This window comes from Jaculus jaculus, chromosome 8 (assembly GCF_020740685.1).
Source record: "Jaculus jaculus isolate mJacJac1 chromosome 8, mJacJac1.mat.Y.cur, whole genome shotgun sequence".
Classification (NCBI taxonomy): Eukaryota; Metazoa; Chordata; class Mammalia; order Rodentia; family Dipodidae; genus Jaculus; species Jaculus jaculus.
This window is the reverse complement of record NC_059109.1, coordinates 42273487-42291722: the sequence shown is the minus strand read 5'-3', so window position 1 is coordinate 42291722 and position 18236 is coordinate 42273487. Positions and strand designations below refer to the sequence as shown.

The following is an 18236-nucleotide window of genomic DNA, read 5'->3' as shown; positions in this document are numbered from 1 at the left end:
ATGTAAGCCAGATGCACAGGGTGGCATACATGTCTAGAGTTTGTTTGCAGTGCCTGGAAGCCCTGGCATGCCCATTCTCTCTATCTGTTTCTTTCTCTCTAAATAAATAAATAAATAAAAATAAGTTTGTGAGCCGGGCATGGTGGTGCATACCTTTAATCCCAACATTTGGGAGGCTAAGGTAGATCACTGTGAGTTTGAGGCCAGCCTGAAGCTACATAGTGAATTTCATGTCAGCATGGGTTAGAGAGAGACCCTACCAAAAAAATAAAGAAAAAAAGAAAGAAAAGAAAAAGCAGGCTCGAAGATGGCTTTGCAGTTAAGGTAAAGCCTAAGGACCCATGTTCAACTCTCCAGATCCCACATAAGACGGATACCCAAAGGTGAGGCAAGCACACAAGGTTGCACATGCACATAAGGTGGCACATGCTTCAGGAGTCCAGCTGCAGTGCCTGAAAGCTCTGGTGTGCCAATTCTCTCTCACACTTGCTCTTGCTCTCTCACATTTAAAAAAAAAAAAAAGCGTGAGACAGCCAGGCATGGTGGTACATGCCTTTAATGCCAGCACTCGGGAGGCAGAAATAGGATTGCTGTGAGTTCAATGCCAGTTTGAGATTATATAATGAATTCCAGGTCAGTGTTAGCTAGAGCAAGACCCTACTTAAAAAAAAAAAAAAAAAAAAAAGTGGGCTGGAAGGATAGCTTAGCAATTAAGGCACCTGCCTGAAAAGCCAAAAGACCCAGGTTCAATTCCCCAGGACCCACATTAGCCAGGAGGCACATGTGTCTGCAGTTCATTTGCAATGGCTGGAGGCCCTGGAGCACCCATTCTCTTTCTCTCTGTCAAATAAAAATAAAATATAAAAAAATGTGTGAAAGGAGGGGGCTGGAGAAATGGCTCAGCAGTTACAGGTACTTGCTAGCAAAGCCTGACAGACCATGCCTGATTCCCCAGTACTAACAAAAAGCCAGATGCACAAAGTGGCATGTACATCTGATTTCATTGGCAGTGGCAATAAGCCCAGGAGTGCCCATTATCTATCTATCTATCTATCTATCTATCTATCTATCTATCTATCTACCTACCTACCTACCTACCTATCCTCTCTCTCATAAATATTTTTTAATTCAGAGTTGTTAATCAGTTTGTCATATCAGACTACCATTGCTAATTAGGCACCTTATTAAAAAGTGGGGCATTATTAGTCTGGGGAGATGGCTCAGTGGGTAAAGGGCTTGCCACACTGGCATTAAATAAATAAATAAATAAATAAATAATTTTTAGAGCGTGATTTTTTGATTCCTAGCACACACATAAAAGTGCCAGGAGTTGGGCTGGAGAGAAGGCTTAGCGGTTAAGGCATTTGCCTGCAAAGCCAAAGGCAGGTTCAAGTCCCCAGGACCCACATTAGCCAGATGCACAAGGGGGACACATGCATCTGAAGTTTATTTGCAGTGGCTGGAGGACCTGGCACACCCATTCTCTCTCTCTCTCCCCCTCCCTCTCTCTCTCTCAGTCTCTTTTTCTCTCTCAAATAAATAAATAAATCAGGGCTGGAGAGATGGCTTAGCAGTTAAGCACTTGTCTATGAAGCGTAAGGACCCCGGTTCGAGGCTTCATTCCCCAGGACCCAGGTTATCCTGATGTACAAGGGGCACATGCATCTGGAGTTTGTTTGCAGTGGCGGGAGGCATTGGTGCACCCATTCTCTCTCTTCCTCTCTCTCTCTCTCTTTCATTCTTAATAAAAAATATATATATATAGTAGATCAACTTAGGAAGATGTCAACATCTGATGTCCACAAACATACAAGTGCACCCACCCACACACACACACACATACAAACTGTAGGAACACAGTAAATTTTTGAAAATGCAAAAGGGCATTTTTAGGAAACAGTCTAGTCTCCTGGCAGATTGAAATTAAAAAGGAAAAAAAGGGCTAGAGGGATGGCTTAGTGGTTAAGGCATTTGCCTGCAAAACTAAAGGACCCTGGCTCAATTCTCCAGGACCCATGTAAGACAGATGCAAAAGGTGGTGCATGCATCTGGAGTCCATCTGTAGTGGCTGGAGGCCCTGAGGTGCCCATTCATATTCTCTCTCTCTCTCTCAAATAAATTTTAAAAAATATATAAAAAGGAAAAAAGAAGGGCTAGGGAGATGGCTCGGCAGTTACAAAGCCTAACAACCCCGGTTCAATTCCCCAGTATCCACATAAAGCTGGATGCACAAAGGCACATGCATCTGGAGTTTGCCCACAGAGACTGGAGACCCTTGCATACTCATTCTCTCTCTCTTTCTCACTCTGTGTGTCTCTCTACTTGAAAAAAAAATTTTTTTTAAAAGATTAAGGTTTACTGAGACCACATAGTGAATTCCAGGTCAGCCTGAGCTAGAGTAAAACCATACCTCGAATAACAAAAAATAAGTAAAGTAAAAGATTAAGGTTTAATCATCAGTATTTTAAGAAAGGGGAAAAAAAGAGAATGAGACTACAGGAGGAAAGACTACAGCCAAAAAGGGTATGACAAGTTCAGACTATCTATACATTCAAGGGTTAACTGAAGTAGTTCTTCTGGTACTTGTCCTCCCCTGGCTCAAGGAACAGTGCTTGGAACAATGGAACAAAGTAAACAGGGCAAGAGGTAAAGTGAGAAGCCAGTGACTCAGGGCTGGAGTGAGAGAACACACCAGGTTATCTGTGAGCTCTTCAGCATTGGTTTCACTCTCAGCAAGGAGCTCTACTAAGAACTAAAGTGAGCAGAAGAGGAGGAAGAAATTAGAACAGCTCCCATCCAGGGCAGAAGAAAGAGGAGTCGGCTGCTAAAGGAAACAGACACGGACTGTCACAGCCAGGCAGGTGTGAGTAGCTTTCAGTGGACTGTAAGCTCCTGAAGGCTCTGATTTCATTCATAGTACCACAAGGGATAAGTAAATGGGGATGCGAGGAATTGATGAAAGGAAGAAGCATGGAAAGCTCTGGGCACTTGGCAAGCACAAAAAGTTAACCACTCTCATCTCATTGTCCCTACATAGTGAATCTGAAGGCACAGTTATACTGCTTTGGGAACTACTCCCCACCTTCCTCCTGACTCTGCCAGTCAAAACTGCTTTCTTAAGGAACCTGACTAGTTTATCCTGGCCTGGCCTCTGGCCTCAAAGGCTACCCATGTACTAAAGTTCCTTTTTTTAAGCTTCCTTTTCTCCCAAATTACTTCATATATAGGGTCAAGAGAGAAGCTATTTTTAAAAAACACCTTCTTTGGGAGGGGAGTGTTTTCTCAAGGTGGGGGTCTCACTCTGGCTCAGACCCACCTGAAATTCACTATGTAGTCTCAGGGTGGCCTTGAACTCACAGCGATTCTCCTACCTCTGCCTCCTGAGTGCTGGGATTAAAGGCGTGCGCCACCACACCTGGCCACCTTTCTTATTTTTTAAAAAATTTATTTTGTTGTATTTATCTGAGAGAGTGAGAAGGGGCACACCATGGCCTCTTGCCACTACAAACGAAGTCCAAACACATTCACCACTTTTGTGTGTCTGGCTTTACATGGATACTGGGGAACTGAACCTGGGTAGCAGGCTTTATAAAGCAAGCACCTCTAACAGCTGAACCATCTCTCAAACTGCTAAGCTTCATTTAGAAAAAAATACACCAGTAGATGAATACTAAGTTTCCCAAAAAGAGGATTTAGAAAAAAAAAACAAAACTTTGTTCATAGTATCAGCATTTCTGTTTTATTTAATATTCCACCTAACACTAGTCATTTCTACAATTCATATAGTTCTTTTATTTTTATTTATTTGAGAAAGAAAGAGGCAGATAGAGAATGGATGCACCAGAGCCTCCAGCTACTACAAACAAACAGGTAATACATGCATCACCTTGTACATCTGGCTTATGTGGATACTGGGAAATTGAACCTGGGTCCTTAGGCTTTGCAGACAAGTACCTTAATCACTAAACCATCTCTCCAGCCCTCTGTAACTCATATAGTTCTAACAGCTTACTTTTAATTAATTCTAATTTTAACATATTGGTTTGGGGGGTGTTTTTGATTTTTAGTTTTTTGAAGGGGGGGCGGTCTCACTATAGCCCGGCCAACCTGTTAACTCATTTTGTAGCCCAAGTTGGCCTTGAACACAAAGGCTTTGCAAGCTAGCACCATCTCTCCAGCCCATTTATGCAATTTTAAATTTGGAAAAAATGTTATGATCACCAGGTGAGGTGCCTTTAATCCCAGCACTCAGGAGGCAGAGGTAGGTGGATCATGGTGAGTTCAAGCCTACCCTGAGACTACATAGTGAATTTCAGGTCAGCCTGGGCTAAGGTGAGACCCTACCTTGAAAAGCCAAAAAAAATTAAATTAAATTTTTAAAAAAGTTATGATCTCTACCTACAATTAACAAATGAGCCATTTAACAGCTTCTAATATAAATCACTATGTAAAAGAATAGACACAGAACCCTCTCATAGTATTTTAAAACTCATTAAAGGGATATTAGCTTATGGCTTCTTGAGTTCAGAATGCACAAAATAATTACGTATATAAATGCTAAAGCAGGGCTGGGGACATCTCCAATGGTTACAGGTGTCTGCTTGCAAAACTTGATGGCCTGGCTTCAATTCCCCAGTATCCATGTAAATCAGATGTTATAATGATATAGGTAAACATAGCTTTGTTAACAACAGAAAACTTTAAAGTGGGTGCTAAGTCCACTGGGACAAAAATACAAAGCAACCCCCAAAGCATAGAGCTGAGGTTACCGACATGTGCAACCTTGGCTTTTTACATGGGTGCTAGGAATTGAACTGTCTACCCAGACCCAAAATCTTAAATTCTTTCTTTTCTTTCTTTCTTTCTTTCTTTCTTGCTTGCTTGCTTTCTTGTTGTTGTCTGAGATAGTGTCCTGCTGATCTGGTACTTGCTATTATGCTGACCAGTCTACCCTTGCACTTGTAGAGACCCTCTTGCCTCCCACTCCTAAGTGCTGGGATTAGAGATATGAGCTATCACACCTTTTGAAACTGCAAATCTTTTTGTCATGTGAAAATATAAATTCTAGAATCTGAATCTGGGTATGGAGATGCACCCCTGTAATCTCAGCATTCAGGAGATGGAGGCAGAAAAGAAATCCAAGGTCATCCTTGCCTACAAAGTGAGTTTGAGATGAGCCTAGGCTTCATGAGACCTTATCTACCAGAAAAAAAAATTTTAAAAAGCATGCCTTGAGGCAAAGGAACCAGGATCTCCAGTGAATTCCAGGTCAGCCTGGGATAGAGCAAGACCCTACCTCAAAGGAAAAATAAAATTAAAAAACCTTCTGAATCTGATAGGTCATAACAAGTGTCCCATCTCGCTACAGCCTAAATGATCTGTTCCTTAATAGTATTTGTTGCAGATTCCACATATCTCCTTCTTGTAGCATATTTTGTATTTGTATTTTTTCTCTCCTCTTAAAAGCAGAAAACTCGCCGGGCGTGGTGGCGCACGCCTTTAATCCCAGCACTTGGGAGGCAGAGGTAGGAGGATCGCCATGAGTTCGAGGCCACCCTGAGGCTCCATAGTGAATTCCAGGTCAGCCTGGGCTAGAGTGAGACCTTACCTCGAAAAACCAAAAAAAAAAAAGACAGAAAACTCAGGGCTGGAGAGATGGCTTAAGTTAAGGCACTTGCCTGCAAAGCCAAAGGACTTAGGTTTAATTCCCTAAGACCCACATAAGACAGATGTACAAGGTGGCGCATGCATCTGGAGTTCATTTGCAGAGGCTGAAGGCACTGGCACACCCATTCTCTCCCTGTCTTCTCCCTCTCCCAGTCTCTCTCAAATAAATAAAATAAAATATTTAAGAGGGGGCTAGAGAGTGGTTAAAGCGCTTGTCTGTGAAGCCTAAAGATCTAGGTTCGACTCCCCAGTAACCACATAAGCCAGATACACAATAGTGGTGCCTGCATCTGGAGTTTGCAATGGCTAGAGACCCTGGTGTGCCCATCCTCCCTCCTTTCCTCCCCCCTTCCCCCCCCCGCTATATATATATGTGTGTGTGTGTGTGTGTGTGTGTGTGTGTGTGTGTGTGTGTGTATGTACATGTTTGTCTCTTTCTCTGCGTCTCTCAAATAAATAAAAAAATATAAAAATAAGCAAGCTGGGTGTGGCAGCGCACGCCTTTAATCCCAGTACTCAGGAGGTAGAGGTAGCAGGATCTCAGGGCAGCCTGAGACTACATAGTGAATTCCAGGTCAGCCCAGGATAGAGCAAGACCCTACCTCAAAAATAAATAAATAAATAAATAAATACCCAGAAAACTCAGCCGATTATCTTCATAGCTGCTGTTAAAGTTAGTGATCTTTTACATGAGTAATTCTCTAAACACTCTATGCACCAAATTCCTTTCCCTCCCACAAAAAAAAAGTTCCTCAGGGTCTACTCCCTCTGAGCCCTGCTCTTTAATTCAACACATGGCTTTTCTTTCTGTTTGTTTGTTTGTTTGTTTGTTTGTTTGTGTTTGTTTTTGTTTTGTTTTTTCGAGGTAGGGGTCTCACTCTAGCCCAGGCTGACCTGGAATTCACTATGGAGTCTCAGGGTGGCCTCGAACTCACAGTGATCCTCCTCCCTCTGCCTCCGCCTCCCAAGTGCTGGGATTAAAGGCGTGTGCCACCATGCCCGGCAACACATGGCTTTCTTACCCATTTCTGGCAAGTGTCTTGGCCAAAAACTAGAAAAATATAGAACTTATTATCATAACTTCAAGCCTGCTAAAGATTTAGCTAACTGCATTTCCAACTGAATAGGAGACAGAGCTCAAAGGGTCTCTTACATACAGAACATTATGATGTGAAAAGGAAGGCCTGAAAGAGGTCCTTCAGTTGGAGGCAGTGGCACCTAAAAGCTGAAGGTTGTTTCTTTTCTGTCGTCGTTTTTTGAGGTAAGGTTTTGTTCTAACCCAGGCTGACCTGGAATTTACTATATAGTCTCAGGGTGGCCTCAAAGTCACAGCAATCATCCTACCTCTGCCTCCTGAGTGCTGGGATTTAAAGGCGTGTGCCACCACGCCCAGATAAAAGCTGAGTTTTAAGAAACTGTTCTCAAGCAATTTTCAATGTCAGGCTTGTACTCTTGGAACTGCAGAGAAACCCACACCCTTCATATCATCACTATATACTTTCAAACAAAACCTCACCTGTTCAACAAATGCCTTGCCCATACCCACGTGACACACACCTGGCATGAACTATGTCTCATAGTTACAGCAATCCACACCAGGTTATTCCTACAGCTAAGTGAACTAAGGGTGTTTTACAGAAGTTCTCAAGACATTATGTCCAATTACATCTTTTATTCAAATGTGTTGACTTATAAAAATGTGGAAGTTCATACCTTTAATCACAAGGCTGAGAGAGGATTGCTGAATCAGAGACCAACCTGGGATACAGAGTTAAGTTCTTGGTCAGCAAGTCTAGAGTGAGACACAACTTCGAAGGAAGGAAGGAAGAGAGGGAGGGAGGGAGGGAGGGAGGGAGGGAGGGAAGGAAAAAGGGAAAGAGGGAAGGAAGAAGACAGAGAAAGGGAGGGAGGGAGGGAGGGAGGGAGGGAGGGAGGGAAGGGGAGAGAGAGAGAGAGAGAGAGAGAGAGAATAGTGGCACATGCTTTTAATCCCAGCACTTGGGAAGCAGATGTAAGAGGATCACCATGAGTTCAAGGCTACCCTAAAAGAATACATAGTGAATTCCAGGTCAGCTTGGGCTAGAGTGAGACCCTACCTTGAAAAACCAAAACTGAAAAAAAAAAGAAAGAAATATCAGCAAGGGGACTGGAGAGATGGCTTAGCAGTTAGAGCACTTGCCTGCAAAGCCAAAGGACCCAGGTTCAATTCCCCAGGACCCATATAAGCCAGATGCACAATGTGGTGCATGCAGCTGAAGTTCATTTGCATTGGCTGGAGGCCCTGGCGTGCTCATTCTCTTTTTCTAAGTAAATAAATAAATATATATAATGGGAAGAAGTGTTTTAGTGGGAAAATGTTGTAGTCAGGTTTGCATTGCTGGCAGAAGTCACCTGACCAAGAGCAGCTTTGGGGAAAAAGAAAGGGTTTATTTTGGCTTACAGACTTGAGGGGAAGCTCCATGATGGCATAAGCAGACATCAACCCCTGGCCAACATAGGAGTACAACAGGAAAGTGTACCAAACACTGGCAAGAGGAAACTGGCTATAATACCCATAAGCCCAACACTAACACTGCCACCAAGAGGTGTTAATTCCCAAATCTCCATCAGCTGGGAATTTAAGAGAACTGTAATCCCAGTACATGGGAGGCTGAAGCAGGAAAATCTCAAATTTGTGGCTAACTTGGCCTAAACAGCAAGATTCTGTCAAAAGAAAAGGAAAAAAAGAGAAACTCTGTGGATGGATGATAACCAGATGAACTGAGGATTCAATTCCTAGGGAAGAGGAATGGCTTTGTAGCAGACTAGAGGAGAAAGTTCCTGGAAGCCACCCAAAATGCTCTAGGTTAAGTTTATCTAAATTGAATCCAGTCATGCATGCATCAAGTCCCAATTCCAGTCCTCTGCAAGGCCAGCTCACAAAGACTCTCTCTTCCCCTAAGTCCACAAGATGGGTGCCACATGATTTCCGCTCTCAAATGCCATGATGCTAATCAGAACATGAGCTTATCTCCCAACAAGGTTGTGGAGGTCTCTGTCACTGTCTGAGACCTAGTATAATATGAACACAGACACTGATTCACTAGGCTTGCTCGCTACCTGCGTACACTTGCACTCATTCTGGAGAGCGTCTCTCTCTTGCTGGAGTGGGTCTCTGGCAAGCAGGAAAACAGCTCTCCCAAGACTACTGAGATTTGTCCATGAACCCATGAATCTCGTAGTAATAAACAGTCCAATTGTCAGAGCCTTTTCATTTCATCAAACATCAAGAAACTAGGATGAGCCGGGCGTGGTGGCGCACGCCTTTAATCCCAGCACTCGGGAGGCAGAGGTAGGAGGATCGCCATGAGTTCGAGGCCACCCTGAGACTACATAGTGAATTCCAGGTCAGCCTGAGCCAGAGTGAGACCCTACCTCAAAAAAAAAAAAGAAAAGAAAGAAACTAGGATAGGCCAGGTGTGGAGGCGCATGCCTTTAATCTCAGCATTCGGGAGGCAGAGGTAGGAGGATCGCCATGAGTTCAAGGACACCCTCAGACTACATAGTGAATTCCAGGTCAGCCTGAACTAGAGTGAAACCCTACCTCGAAAAACCAAAAAAAGAAAGAAAGAAAAAAGAAAAGAAAAGAAAAGAAAAGAAAAGAAAAGAAAAGAAAAGAAAAGAAAAGAAAAGAAAAGGAAAAAGAAACCAGGCTGGGATTACTGCTCCCTTCATTATGAAGCACAAACAGCTTTTCCCGGCTGGGTGTGGTGGCTCATATACTCTAAAGGAGATGGCAGGAGGATCACCATGAGTTCAAGGCCAGTGCAAAAATGGGCTGTGTAGTGAGCTCCAGGCAATCCTGGGCTACAAAGAGTCTGTCTCTAAAAAATAAAACAGCTTTCTTCCTCCTCAGTACACTTCCTCCTTATTACACTATTTTAAGCACAAAATGCTTTAATTTAGGTATCACCTTAGACTTAAAGTAGTCATTATATTTACAAGTGTTCAGAGGTCATGGCCACAAAATGTAGTAAAAAGCTTGCTGAATCCAAACTGCCTATATTTCCACTCCTGAAGCCAGTATAAACCATAAAATGACCATAAGAGTAAGTGACCAAACAAGTATTGAAAGCTGTAAATAGCTAACCACTTTCTGTCATTCATTCAAAACTGTGAGGAGGCCTTGCCTTGGTCAGTGGTGAAGTCGTCATGGTTAAAGGACTATGGAAAAGCTTAATGGCCATATGTTAGTATAGTACAGTGAAAGAAGCAAACCAATCAGATAAGAGGTGGGACTAGATAACATCTATTCCAAGTTGAAGATTCTAGAAAGTTAAACTTGTCAGACAGCCAGAACAGCTTTTAATTTATCCAAGACCAATATCCCCTGAGTAATTCTGCAGTTTCCACAAGTACTACTCAGTATTCTTCACCATCATTTTACTTGCTAGTCATATCATTATCAAAGGCAGCTATGAAAAGAGAAATTACAAAATTTATAACTCAACAAAAGTCTCAAAGGATTACTGAGAAAACATTGTACGTATCAATACAATTGTGCATAGATTACATTGTCAAGGGCATTTCAAAAATATGATGGTATACTCAGGTTTCTGAATTCCTAAAGCCCTTTTGTTCTTCTGTTCATGTTAACAAGAAAGTATAGTTTTTTAAAAAAAATCCAGGGCTGGAGGGATGGCTTAACTGTTAATGCATTTGTCTGCAAAGCCAAAGGATCCAGGTTTGATTCCCCAGGACCCACATAAACCAGATACACAAGGTGGCACATGCATCTGGAGTTCGTCTGCAATGGCTGGAGGCCTTGGGTGCCCATTCTCTCCCTCCCCTCCCCCTGCCTCTTTCTCTCTGTCATGTAAATAAATAAAAATAAAACATTTTTTAAATATATGGGGTGGACAAATTTTTCAAAACAATCATTCCTAGTACAGATTCAGATTTTTGGAGTACATCTAATGTCAGTAGCGAATACATTCAGTGCACCCGCAGAAATATGTTGACATGTGAAATTAAAACAGTAAGTTGCATCAATGTAGGTTTTAAAAAAAAAATGATGGTCACAATACCTGTGCTTTTCTCCAAAATTCAGATTGAAAATTAGCATGCTCTCAAAACCCCTGGCTGTCCCCAGTCACCCAGTAACATCTTTCAAACCTTACTCCACAGTCTGGCTTTCTGAGTTTAATTTCCCCAGTTTGTTTTCCACACAGTTGTCAGTGGTTTAGCTCCTTGCTTCCACAGGAACCACTCAGTGAACTGGCTTCTCCGATTTTCACTACTGTTCAGGGTGCTTCTTCATGGGGAGATTTGGTTAGAGGGGGAGATTAAGGAAGGTTGGGGTTTCATAGGGGGTGCAGAGGATCTGTGCTCCACTGGCAATCGAGCCTCCAGTCTTGGGGCCACAGTATGATTCCGGGAAGCTAGAACTGGACTCATCCTGCCCTCGGTGCCCCAGAGCTCTAGCATCGGAGGCCGCGGAAGACCCCCGAAGTCACAGCACCCCAGAAACCCCAGCTCAGTGACAACCACTCTGAGGCCTGAGGTCAGACTGGGGCTCCAGGCCGCCTTCCCAACCCCCGGCCCGAACTCACAGCCAGTCTCCTTCTTAATCTCCTCAAGCTCTTCGTCCCGCAATAACGAGGAGGCCCGGGACCCCATCACCGTGCCTGGAGTTCCTCTGCGAGCCGCAGCGCCACAAGCAAAGGAGGCGGGAGAGGAGGAAGGGCCAGGGGTCAGGAAGGGAGAGGGCAGCTTTCCTCCTGCGGTCCGGGGAGGAAAACCAGGGGTGGCGCGCGGGGGAGGAGACCTGGAAATCAGCCAATCAGGAGAGAGTCCCCGCCCAGCGCAGGAGCCCACGTCAATGCTGGGAGTTCCAGCCCCGGAATGAATCAGCCCTGGGTCCGGCTGGAGACAGACTCCGCCCCACCCCCTCCCCCGGAACCACGGCTGCCACCGGCCTTAAAGGAGCAATGCCACTGTGGCGCTTCCGACCGCAATTAAAGGGGCAACACCACCAACCCGCCCCACCCCACCCCACCCCCGGTTGCCAACAAACCTGAGGTAGGCCGAAAAGTATGGCCAGCATATTTCACAAACAGGGCTTTTGACTCCTGGAATCCAACCTTACACATGGCAGGAATCCCATACAGAAACAATGAAAAATGGATAAAACTTCGAGCGAGGGAAAAACCCTAGCGTGCCATCCCAGGGAACTTCTTGTGAGGCTTCGTGTCTCCTGCGCTATCTGCGCTCTGCCGCAGTGGGGCGCTAGCGAGCACACCCGGAGCCGATCACTGATTGGCTCTTCGTGAAAGGCGTACGTGCCGCTCTGCGGTTTGATTGGTCCGCGCAGCGAGCTCTTCTCCACTGCTACCGGACAGCGCTTTTATAACGGCCGCAGCCTAGCTTGAAGCGCCTCAAAGGCTTCTTCGTTAGCCGGGTTAGTCCTAGACTGAAGTTCAAGAAACTCACCATTTGAAGTCCGGATTCCCAAAACTTCGTTGCGAGGTGGGAGAATTACCCTAAAGGTGAAGGACCATCATTTATTTGAAGTAGACCTGGTGTGGTGGCGCACGCCCGTAATCCCAAGCATTTGTTAGGTATAAAGACTGCAAATTCGAATCCAGCCTGGACCGTATAGGTAAAAAGCTTAAGAAACTTTTGGCCTCGGGATAACACAAGACTGTAATTCCAGCACTGGAAAGGTGGAGGCATCCTCACCTACATAGGGAATGCAATCCAGCCTGGGCTATATAAGGACCTTATCTTGTTTTTAATAAAATAAGAGAGAAAGAAAACCGGGCGTGGTGGTGCACGCCTTTAATCCCAGCACTCGGGAGGCAGAGGTAGGAGGATTGCTGTGAGTTCGAGGCCACCCTGAGACTCCATAGTGAATTCCAGGTCAGCCTGGGCTAGATAGTGAGACCCTACCTCAAAAGAGAGAGAGAGAGAGAGAGAATGGGCATGCCAGAGCCTCCAGTCACGGCAAATGAACTCCAGATGCATGTGCCACCCTGTGCATCTGGTTTACATCGGTACCAGAGAATCGAACCCGGAAAGGATTGTATCTTTAATGAAAATTTTGCATTCTTCTGGGTTTTTTTTTTTTTTTTTTCCGAGGTAGGGTCTCACTCTAGCTCAGGCTGACCTGGAATTCACTATGTATTCTCAGAGTGGCCTTGAACTCATGGTAATCCTCCTACCTCTGCCTCCCGAGTGCTGGGATTAAAGGCATGTGCCACTACGCCTGGCTTTCTGTTTTATTTTTAAGACAAGGTCTGTGTAGCCCGAACTGGCCTAGAACCATGTAGGCTAGGCTATCCTTGAATTTCCGGTGATCCTGTCAGCCTCCCCCAAGTGATGAGATTACAGGTGTGAGCCAATATGTCTAGTTTGTGTTTTATACTTAAGGCATGTCCTTATTTGTTTAAAAGAAAACGTTAAAAGCCTTATCTTAGAATACACCCTCTCAAGTGAACCAGTGTTTTCTTGTGACATCACCCAGCTCCTCTCTTTGCCCTTTGTTTAGAACCAACTTAAGATATGGAAGATCCCAATTCTTGCCACTGTTTCTTGGTACCTAATAACTGAGAAAGTCTCTTAGCAAGCTTTCCCAAGTCAATTTGAACTTTAACTTTGCAATGCTGAGTCCTCTTGGGTTCCCTGCCCACTGAGTTCCGAGTCTCACCCAGTTGTTTTCCTGATTGACCCTTCTAGTCTGAAATTCATGAGATCAGCCTTACTATCCAGATGGTAACTTTTGACTCCACCAGTCAAAAAATGGAGGGGGGAGCTGCTGAGCGTGGTGGCACATACCTTTAATCTCGGAACTTGAGAGGTAGCAGGATTGCCAGGAGTTCGAGGCCACCCTGATACTACATAGTAAATTTCAGGACATCCTGGGCTAGAGTGAGACACTAGCTCGGGGGGAAAAAAAAAAAAAAAACACTTGGGGTTTTCTTTTCATCTTGCAAATTGATTGTTATCAGAAAGTCTGACAGTCTACCTGGAAGCCCATCTCTTGATTTTTTTTTTTTTTTTTTTTTTTTTTTTTGGTTTTTCGAGGTAGGGTCTCACTCTGGCCCAGACTGACCTGGAATTCACTATGGAGTCTCAGGGTGGCCTTGAACTCATGGCGATCCTCCTACCTCTGCCTCCCGAGTGCTGGGATTAAAGGCGTGCGCCACCACGCCCGGCCCATTTCTTGATCTTGATGTTACTTTTTCCTTTCTAATTTTGTTTTGTTGTTTGTTTTCCTTTCTAATTTTGATTCTAACCATTGACAGCTGTATCCTGTCAACATTTTTGGGAGTTGGGAGTAGGCAGACTGGTGGCTCAGGCTTGTAATCTCAGCACTCTGCTGAGGCAGGATACTTACAAGTTCAAAAAAGTCTGAAGAAGTCAGAGAAATCCTGCCTCAAACAGAAAAATCTCTTTGCTGTGTGTTACATCTTTTTTCTGATACAATACTTCTTTAACATTTATTCAGGGTTTTTTTTTTAATATTCAAAGCATTTCACTACTTTTCATTCTTGGGTACGGTGGTAGTTTGAAAGTCAAAATGGTCCCCACAGACTCATATGTTTTGAATACTTGGTCATCCACTGGTGGCAGTTGGAGAAAGTTGTGGAATCCTTGGGAGGTGAAGCCTTGCTGAAAGAGGTGTGTCATTGGCGAGTCAATCCTTGAGGGTTATTTTTCTAGCCACTGGATGTTCAAAGCTGGTTCGCTGGAACTAAACCCTTTCTTCCCATAAGCTGCTTCTAGTCGGGCCATTGGTTCCAGCAACAAGAAGGTAACTGCTAGGCCAGCCAATATTGTAGACATTGTAGCCTTCTGGGTGACACATTCTCAGGATAGCTCCTCCACCCCCATTCCCCCTACAGGGCTCCAGTGCTAGGCCTCCCTCCTTCAAGCAGCACCTGGAGCTTCAAGAAGGTAGAACCATACTTGGTGGATGAGTTGGAGTCATCATTGGAGACTTGCTTGGCTTCTCTTGTGAGTTAGAATTATGTGAATGGCATTGAAAAGGAAGAAATTTGAACTAGTGTCAATCAGTGTATCCAGAAGATTCTGGACATTGCAAGACCAACAGAATGATTTTTTCCTTAAAAAGAAAAGGTTGGGGCTGGAGAGATGGCTTAGCAGTTAAGCGCTTGCCTGTGAAGCCTAAGGACCCCGGTTCGAGGCTCAGTTCCCCAGGTCCCACGTTAGCCAGATGCACAAGGGGGCGCACGGGTCTGGAGTTCGTTTGCAGAGGCTGGAAGCCCTGGCGCGCCCATTCTCTCTCTCTCCCTCTATCTGTCTTTCTCTCTGTGTCTGTCGCTCTCAAATAAAAAATTTTAAAAGAAAGAAAGAAAAGGTTGCAGTTGTCTGCTCAGAAACTGGAGCAGGTTATCAAAGAGGATGGATCAAAACTAAAGAATGAATTGCAGTGGAAACACAAACATGCCCTGTTACAGAAGCACTAGACAAAGCTGGAGGACATCAGTGTGCAGCACAAGAAAACAACTGAAATCCCTCAAGACTCCTGGGACTGTCTCTAGCAGGCATCTGCCTTAGCCTATGAAGCAGACCTAAGAATGTTCTGGCCAGAGAGGCAGCCCTGCATAGTTGGCAAACTTCCTTTCTTTCAAACATGGCATTTTGGAAGAACTCTGATGAAGAATGACTGAATTTTATGTTCCCACCTATTATTTTATGAGAGCTCACCTTCACAAGCACTCTCTCTGTTATCTGAGAAAAGGTCTCTTTTATAGTCAGCTCCACATTGCTGAAATGAACATCTAACCACAGTTTATGGTAGGCAGGGATTTGCATCCGGCTTACAGATCCAGGGGAAGTGACATCAAGGATGGAAGAAGCTGGCTCCCTTTCATAGATCCAAGCAGAGAGCCATCACCACCAGAACTCAAAACTGTTCTGCACACATCTTTGGGCTGGAGTCACATCTTTCCCCAAACACCTTAGGGCTTGACTCCAGGATCTGTCCCCTAGGGCACCTTCTCCAGCATGCTGCTAGAGACTTAGGCAGGAAGTTTAACCTTAATTAAAAATATCTGAGGGCTAGAAAGGTTGCTTAGTGGTTAAGGCACTTGCCTATGAAGCGTGAGGACTCATGTTTGACTCTCCAGGTCCCATGTAAGCCAGACATGCAGTGACTCAAGTTCTCAAGGTTGTACATGCACACAAGGGGGTGCATGTGTCTGGAGTTCAATTTCAGTGACTAGAGGCCCTGGCATGCTAATACTCCCTCTCTCTCATTCACTCACTCTCTCTCACATAAAACAACAAAAATGTCGAGGTCAGCCTGGGCTAGAGTGAGACTCGACCTTGAAAACAAACAAACAAGCAAAAAGTGGGGCTAGAGAGATGGCTTAGTGGTTAAGGCACTTGCCTGCAAAGCCTAAGGAGCCAGGCTCAATTCCCCAAGAACCACGTAAGCCAGATGCACAAGTGGCACATGCATCTGGAGTTCATTTGCAGTGAGTGGAGGCCTTGGTGTGTGCCCATTCTCTCTCTACTCTATCTGCCTGCCTTTCTCTGTCTCTCTCAAATAAATAAATAATATTTTTAAGTCAGTCTGTTGGGCTAGCCTCAAAATAACAAAAATACCTAAGGCTATGGGGTGGTGGGGACATACTTTCACACTTAAACCACCTTAGCCTTCTTAATGCTAACTTCTTGGGTACTTTGTAAAGTGCATATGTCTTTTGTAAGTGAAGTAAGGTTTTGTTTTGTTTTTTCCCCCTCTATCAAAAAAAAAAAAAAAAAAGATGAAGGTAACTGCTACAGTATCCTAACTTTAAGCTCACTCTATAGCCCAGGCTGACCTCAAATTTGCAGAAATAATCTGACTCCATCTCGAGCACTTGGATTACAAATGTGTGACACTCCATTTCTCTTTTTAAATGGAAGTTTGGGCTTGAGGGATGGCTTGGCAGTAAAGGCCTTTGCCTGTAAAGCCTAAGGACTGCTGTTCAAGTCCCCAGCATACATGTAAAACCAGATGCACAAGGTGGCACATGTGTCTGGACTATGCAGTGACTAGAGGCCCTGGTTGTGCCCATTCTCTCACTCTCTCTCTCATATATACATAGAGCCTCTAGAGGCTGAAGAGATGGCTCAATGGTTAAGGCATTTGCTTAAAAAGCCTGAGGGCCCAGGTTCAATTCCCTAGTACCCACATAAAGTTAGATGGATAAAGTGGCACATGCATCTGGAGTTTGTTTGCACTGGCAAGAGGCCCTGATACACCCATTCTCTTCCTCCCTCCCTCCCTCCCCCCCTCTCTCTTTCTCTCTCTCTCTCTCTCTCTCTCTCTCTGCAATAAGTTAAATATTTTTTAAAGTCTCTAAATGGGGCTGGAGTGGTGGCTCAGAGGTTAGGATGCTTGCAAAGCCTGACAGCCTGGGTTGGATTCCCCAGTACCCAGATAAAACAAATACACAATGTAGTACATGTGTCTGAAATTCATTTGCAGAGGTAGGCACACCCATATTCATTCTCTCTCTCTCTATCTACTTGCAAATAAATAAAAATATGTTTTAAAGTCTCCAAATGTTCTGCTAGTTTAACAACAGAAAGGTAACAGTATGCCCACTTATTAGACAAAGAAGCCAAACTGAACCTACCTAAAGCCTTCCTGTCTTCAGTTTCCCATGTATGAATTAGAATTTTGCATCCCATGGTTCTTTTCTTTCTTTCTTTCTTTCTTTCTTTCTTTTTTTTTTTTTTTTTGAGATAGGGTCTCACTATGGTCCAGGCTGACCTGGAATTAACTATGTGTCTCAGGGTGGCCTCGAACTCACAGTGATCCTCCTCTGCCTCCCAAGTGCTGGGATTAAAGGCGTTCGTCACCACACCTGGCCTCTTTCCTCATTATCATTCTAAGATGATGAACAAAATGACTATTCATACTGTATTCATTGGGGTTTGGGTTTGTTTTTTTTTTAAAAAACATGAAACAGAATGAATGGGCATGCCAGAGCCCATGTATGTGCTACCTTGTGCATCTGGCTTATGTGGGATCTAGAGAATTATCCTTAGGCTTCACAGGCAAGCGCCTTAACCTATAAGCCATTTCTCCAGCCCCACTGTTTTAACAAGGTGGTCTTACTTTAGCTCAGGCTAACCTGGAACTTACTCTGTATTTCCAAGCTGGCCTCAAACTCACAGTGATCCTCCTACCTCTGCCTCCCAAGTGCTGGGATTAAAGGTTTGTACCACCAGTATCATACTGTATTCTTCTTATACCTTAAACATACAATGGAAAAGCCAAAACAAAACATACTTTCAAGACAATCTCCCCAAATAATAATCTCTTTATTAATTTTCAAGTGTTTGGATGCCTGAAGAAGATTCTTTGAAGACTGCCTTTGGAATCAAAGGACATGGATCCCAGCAGTGACTACCATTTCCTCAATCAGATACTGTGGAGAAGAGTGAAACTCACGTTGATTTCTGGCATCTTTGAGGGCGTGCTTCAGCATGTAGATCCTAACAAGATTGTCGTCCTGAAGAAAGGTTTATTCTATTAGCCATATTCTTCTAAGAGATCAGGGGCTGAG

At 44.2% G+C, this 18236-nt stretch overlaps 2 protein-coding genes across 2 annotated transcripts in view; one reads left to right on the top strand and one right to left on the bottom strand.

Annotated features, from left to right (window-relative positions):
* Nucleotides 1-11533, bottom strand: part of Chp1 (calcineurin like EF-hand protein 1) — a 46949-nt gene extending 35416 nt beyond the window's left edge. Inside the window, exon 1 of the mRNA XM_004660801.2 lies at nucleotides 11259-11533. Within this exon, the coding sequence (XP_004660858.1) occupies nucleotides 11259-11325 (67 nt within the window). The 5' untranslated portion in view covers nucleotides 11326-11533. The remainder of the gene's footprint in view (nucleotides 1-11258) is intronic.
* Nucleotides 11534-12138: 605 nt separating this feature from the next.
* Exd1 (exonuclease 3'-5' domain containing 1) overlaps nucleotides 12139-18236 on the top strand; it is a 51476-nt gene continuing 45378 nt past the window's right edge. The window contains exons 1-2 of the mRNA XM_045156981.1: nucleotides 12139-12174; nucleotides 18007-18192. Of these exons, the coding sequence (XP_045012916.1) occupies nucleotides 18060-18192 (133 nt within the window). The 5' untranslated portion in view covers nucleotides 12139-12174; nucleotides 18007-18059. The remainder of the gene's footprint in view (nucleotides 12175-18006; nucleotides 18193-18236) is intronic.